General features: G+C 45.1%; 2 protein-coding genes across 2 annotated transcripts in view; one reads left to right on the top strand and one right to left on the bottom strand.

Annotated features, from left to right (window-relative positions):
- Positions 1–5,643, top strand: part of PIGS (phosphatidylinositol glycan anchor biosynthesis, class S) — a 27,706-nt gene that overhangs the window by 13,903 nt on the left and 8,160 nt on the right. Inside the window, 3 exon segments of the mRNA XM_011940784.1 lie at positions 294–459; positions 1,968–2,113; positions 3,801–3,901. Of these exon segments, the coding sequence (XP_011796174.1) occupies positions 294–459; positions 1,968–2,113; positions 3,801–3,901 (413 nt within the window).
- Positions 2,624–3,472, bottom strand: LOC105510878 (26S protease regulatory subunit 10B-like). Its single transcript, XM_011940871.1, has 2 exons — positions 3,463–3,472; positions 2,624–3,333 (listed from the first exon to the last, which is right to left on the bottom strand). Exons 1-2 carry the CDS (start codon positions 3,470–3,472, stop codon positions 2,693–2,695), a joined length of 651 nt encoding a protein of 216 aa, XP_011796261.1. The 3' UTR covers positions 2,624–2,692.

Raw genomic sequence — 5,643 nt, 5'->3', positions numbered from 1 at the left:
TGGGAGAAATTTTTATCAGGTCTTCCTAGTGGGAGTAATTGCTTCTGAATAACTGGCTTGATTTGATCTTGTAGACACTGAATTATGCTGTTCTTTGTTTCTCTCTTTGTGTAGACTGTTAGGAAACCTGGTAAAATACGTGGCTTTTAAAGCATGTATTTAGTTTATTCACTTTACCCTTGGCTTTGCTATTTTCTTCTACAACTATTTTCTCTCAGCCCTGGTTTTGTCTCTTGTATGTTGCCTTGTCCTGATTGTGTCTTTTTTAAGGCTCCTCAAATCTTTTTTGGGAGAAAGTAGAATATAAATCTAAACAAAGTAACCACTCCCTCTTTCCTCTGCAGATTCTTTACTATGCAATGTTGGGGGTGAACCCCCGCTTTGACTCAGCTTCCTCCAGCTACTATTTGGACATGCACAACCTCCCCCATGTCATCAACCCAGTGGAGTCCCGGCTGGGTGAGCACCTAAGGATGAGGGTCTTTCTTTTCTGCCAGTCTAGGGAGGGACCCTAACGGCTCAGCTGTGGTGGGGACGGGAGTTGGAGGTGGATTATATACAGTGACGGTTCCCAGGTTGGGTTGGTCTGTGGAGACTGCAGAGATTGAGGCTCCTTTTTTCCTCTTCTTGAGACAAGGCCTTGCTCTGTTGCCCAGTCTAAAGTGCAGTGGCCCAGTCATGGCTCACTGCAGCCTCTAACTCCTGGACTCAAGTGGTCCTCCCACTTCAGCCTCTTGAGTAGCTAGAACTATAGGCACGTGCCACTACACTTGGCTAATTTTCAAAATTTTTTTTAGAGACAGGATCTCACTGTGTTGCCCATGCTGGTCTTGAACTCCCCGCAAGTGATCTTCCCACTCCAGCCCCCTAAAATGCTGGGATTATAGGCATGAGCCACAATGCCTGAGCCCTAGGTTCCTTTTTCATGATGCTCTGTGGATATCTCCATTTTCACACCTATCATATCCAAAAGCATTTATTAAACATGATTCCCAGCACTTTTTACAAATGAATGGCTAGACTGGGTCTATCTCCCTAAAAGCCATCTAGGAGAGAGGCTGTTACACACATAGGAAAGACAACAGCAAAAGTACTTGAGGGCAGAATTTGAATCAACAGTTCTGCTGATTGAGGTTGAATAATCTTGAAGCTAGTATTATAGTTTTTCATTTTTTGGGTGGAAACTAGGAAGAGGAAGTGTGACTAAGAACTGTAACACAGGCAAACCAAAGTGAGTATATCTAATTGTGGAATCTCAGACACCAGAGGCAGGCTAGTGTGGCCTGAGGATTGTTAGGGGGTGGCATGTGAGGCCTTAGAAAATTCCTCCGTTCATTTATTCATTCAGCAAACATTCACTGAGGGACTACCTTATGACAGTGCTGAGTAGAGAAGAGAAGGGCTTTTCAGGCAAAGGGAACTGTGAGCTTAGATGCAGAAGAGTGAGAGAGCATAGACATTCAGGAAGCTCAGAGTAGTTTAGTGTGGCTGAAATGTGAGTGAGTGACCAAAGATGAAGCTGGTAAGGCAGGCAGGAGCCAGATCATAAAGGACCATGTTAAGGAGTTTGAACTTTAACCTAATGTGGGTGGCTAGCCATTGAAGGATATTAAGCGGAGAACTGACATAAGGTCAGATTTCTGGTTTGCATAAAACTATCTGTAGTAATATGGGTACCTTGTGGGAGTGGCCAAGAAAGCTGTCTTAGACAGTCAAGGGGCCTTTGAGGAGGGAAAATCCAGGGGTGTTTTGGAGCTAAGGACTGTGTTTCCATCTGTGTGGCACATCTCAGGAGAGCATTCTGAAGCCCTTTACTAGAAACACCCTGGGCAGGAGGATATCCTAGTGATTGTTAGTTGGGGAATCAGTCCCAGAGTGAGTGACCAGCAAGTTAGAGGCTGACCTGGGACTAAGGTCCAGGTCCAGCATGTTTTGATATTCTGCTTTCCCTTGTCTTTACACCACAGGATCCAGTGCTGCCTCCTTGTACCCTGTGCTCAACTTTCTACTCTACGTGCCTGAGCTTGCACACTCACCGCTGTACATTCAGGACAAGGACGGCGCTCCAGTGGCCACCAATGCCTTCCACAGTCCTCGCTGGGGTGGCATTATGGTAATTGTCACACTACGCAGACCCCAGAGCCTATGCTTCTAGGACAGGCAGGTGTCCCTGAAACTGTGTTCCTTCTGTTTTCCTTCTGGTGTGTTCCATGGCCCAGCCTGTGGGAGGGGCAGGCACCAGGGAGGTGAGGGTGCCATGTGCTCATGCCCCTCTTCTGCAGGCCTCACTTTTGTTTCTTCCAGTGTTTTCTTTTTTTTTTTTTGAGAACTAAATCAAACAGATTTTATTCAACTTTTTAGATGAGGAAAACAAATGATACAAAATAAGTCATAAGAAATACTTTCTTATACCACTATCTCAAACAACTTTCAATGTTTTACAAAATGCTCACACAGCAAATATGAAAAGCTTCAACACTCTTCCTTTGTAACTTGCTGCAATAAATGCAGCTTTAACAAACATACAAATTTCTTCTGTATCATAAAAGTTGAATTACTAATTTTTATGATGTTACTCATATTTTTATTCATATACTTTTAATGACATCATTGCCAATACATAATTTTCTTTAACCTTATTTTTACATTAAGCCAATATCTGTCATGCAGCCATCAAAAAGCTTACAGTAAATTACACAGGTTTGTAGTCCAATTTAGATTCTAGCTTCTTAGAATCAGCCACTTTTCTGACTGCTTTCATGAAGTCTTCTTGTACTACAAAATCATAATCAGCACGAATTGCAAACATACCTGCTTCAGTACAAACATTTCTCAGGTCTGCTCCATTAAAGCCATCTGAAAGCTTCACAATTGCTTCATAATCTATTTCACCATGCTTTGTAATGGGACCTGCGTGGATTTTCAGTATGTCTAACCTTGCTTGTTCATTTGGCAAATCAATATGTATTTTTCTATCTAATCTCCCTGGACGCAGCAAAGCAGGATCCAGTGTATCTGGTCTGTTTGTAGCCATGATCATTTTAACTCTATGCAGAGTATCAAATCCATCCATTTGATTCAGTAACTCCATTAACATTCTCTGAATCTCTCTGTCAGCTGAAGTACCCTCAGAAAACCGACGACCACCAATAGCATCTATTTCATCCATAAAAATAATGCATGGTTGATGGTCTCTGGCATAATTAAACATTTCTCTGATCAAACGAGCACTTTCACCAATGTACTTGTCTACAATAGAACTAGATACAACCTTTAAGAAATTGCAGTCCAGCTGGCTAGCAACGGCTCGTGCCAAGAGTGTTTCTCCTGTACCTAAGAATGACAAAGAAGTCTTAATTAGATGGTAAGGTAGAAAAAATTTGTTTTGAGACAGGCAATCACTCTGTCACCTAGGCTGGAGTGTCTGCCAGTGTTTTCTGTACTATGACCCTTTGCCCTTACCTAGGATCATTCTGTGTCCATCTTAGATCTTGGCCTTATTTGTGGGAGTCTTGCAAGGTTGGGAACCTTGTCTCCCTTGTTAGACTGGAAGTTTCTCATCGGGGAGAATTCTAAAATGGGATAAGAAAAGAATATGTTCTACAGGACTTTCAAGGGGTTAATTGGGATAATGTATTTAATGCTCCCCGTAGTAGGTACTCAAAAAATATTAGCTATACCATGAGGTTTGTAGCTTCTAAAGAGCAGAGACTATGTCTTCCTTTTATCTCCAGAGTTCCTAGGGCAGAGCTATACGTGGGCCTGGTATGATGTTATGGCAATCTCATTCCCCCTTTCAGGTATATAATGTCGACTCCAAAACCTATAATGCCTCAGTGCTGCCAGTGAGAGTCGAGGTGGACATGGTGCGAGTGATGGAGGTGTTCCTGGCACAGTTGCGGTGAGGTCCTGGATGATCCACTTGGGGACACAGTTTCCTTGGCTGTAGAGGGGAGCTGCAAAGTGGAATCAAGTCTTACCTGGCAGAGATATCTTGGCTGTGCCTACAGCCCCAGGGATGTCTGAGGGATATCTAAGGGATATTTCTTTTTTTTTTTTTTTGAGACGGAGTCTCGCTCTGCTGCCCAGGCTGGAGTGCAATGGCCAGATTTCAGCTCACTGCAAGCCCCGCCTCCTGGGTTTACACCATTCTCCTGCCTCAGCCTCCCAAGTAGCTGGGACTACAGGCGTCCGCCACGTTGCCCGGCTAGTTTTTTGTATTTTTTAGTAGAGACGGGGTTTCACCATGTTGACCAGGGTGGTCTTGAACTCCTGACCTCAAGTGATCTGCCTGCCTCGGCCTCCCAAGGTGCTGGGATTACAGCGTGAGCCACCATGCCCGGCCGATACTTGTATTTTTAGTAGAGATGGGGTTTCTCCATGATGGCCAGGCTGGTCTTGAACTCCTGGCCTCAAGCGATCCGTCTGCCTCAGTCTCCCAAGGTGCTGGGATTACAGACGTGAGCCACAGTGCCTGGCAGCTTTTTCTTACTCAGTGTTCCTCATCCCAGTTTTGGCCTCCTTTTGGTTCCATAATGGAAAGCAGCCCCATTCCAGAGGAGAAACAAGTTCAGCTCAGCTGGGAGTACAGGCGACCCCTTTTCACAAGAGTCTCTGACTTCCCTGACTTCTGTTTCTGTAGGCTATGAGATCACCTTCAGTTTACTCAACCCAGACCCCAAGTCCCATGACGTCCACTGGGACATTGAGGGAGCTGTCCGGCGCTATGTGCAACCTTTCCTGAATGCCCTCAGTGCCGCTGGCAACTTCTCTGTGGACTCTCAGGTGAGACCGGGAGCAAGTTGAGGAGTCCTTTTCAGTGTCCATACATATTTACAAGTGCAGTCCGTTCCTCCATCTCTTAGAGCTTGCTGATTTGCTAGGAATTTCCTGTGTGTATATGTATGTGAGTGTCATAAGGGCGGGTACTGGGGGTGTGTGTGTGCCCTCGTCTGTGTCCATCCATCTATTGAGGGCAGATTCTAGTGTCTGTACCTCCTTGGCATTCAGTTGAGGGAATTTGTCCGTGCTTGTTAACAAACCACCTTCCTATGGCTCCCTCTAGACCTGTACTCACCAGTTATGCTTAGATGTTAATGCCATGACCCATCCTTTTTTTTTTTATTTTTATTTTTGAGACAGAGTCTTGTTCTATTGCCAGGCTGCTGGAGTGCAGTGGCGCGATCTCAGCTCACTGCAACCTCTGCCTCCCGGGTTCAAGTGATTCTCCTGACTCAGCCTCCTGAGTAGCTGAGATTACAGGTACGTGCCACCATGCCCAGCTGATTTTTGTATTTTTAGTAGAGACGGGGTTTCATCATGTTGGCCAGGATGGTCTTGATCTTTTGACCTCGTGATCCGCCTGCCTTGGCCTCCCAAAGTGCTGGGATTACAGGCCTGAGTGACAGAGCCCAGCAGAGCCATTCTTAAGGAATTTAGTTTTTAGAAAAAAAGCTTCCTGAAATTTGTTATTGTGGTAACAATAAAGATGTGAAGGGCCGGGTGCGGCAGCTCACGCCTATAATCCCAGCACTTTGGGAGGCTGAGTCAGGCGGATCACGAGGTTAGGAGATTGAGACCATTCTGGCCAACATGATGAAACCCCATCTCTACAAACATGTAAAAATTAGCTGGGCATGGTGG

This window comes from Colobus angolensis, unplaced genomic scaffold (assembly GCF_000951035.1).
Source record: "Colobus angolensis palliatus isolate OR3802 unplaced genomic scaffold, Cang.pa_1.0 Scaffold193, whole genome shotgun sequence".
Lineage (NCBI taxonomy): Eukaryota > Metazoa > Chordata > Mammalia > Primates > Cercopithecidae > Colobus > Colobus angolensis.
This window is presented reverse-complemented; position numbering and strand designations above follow the sequence as displayed.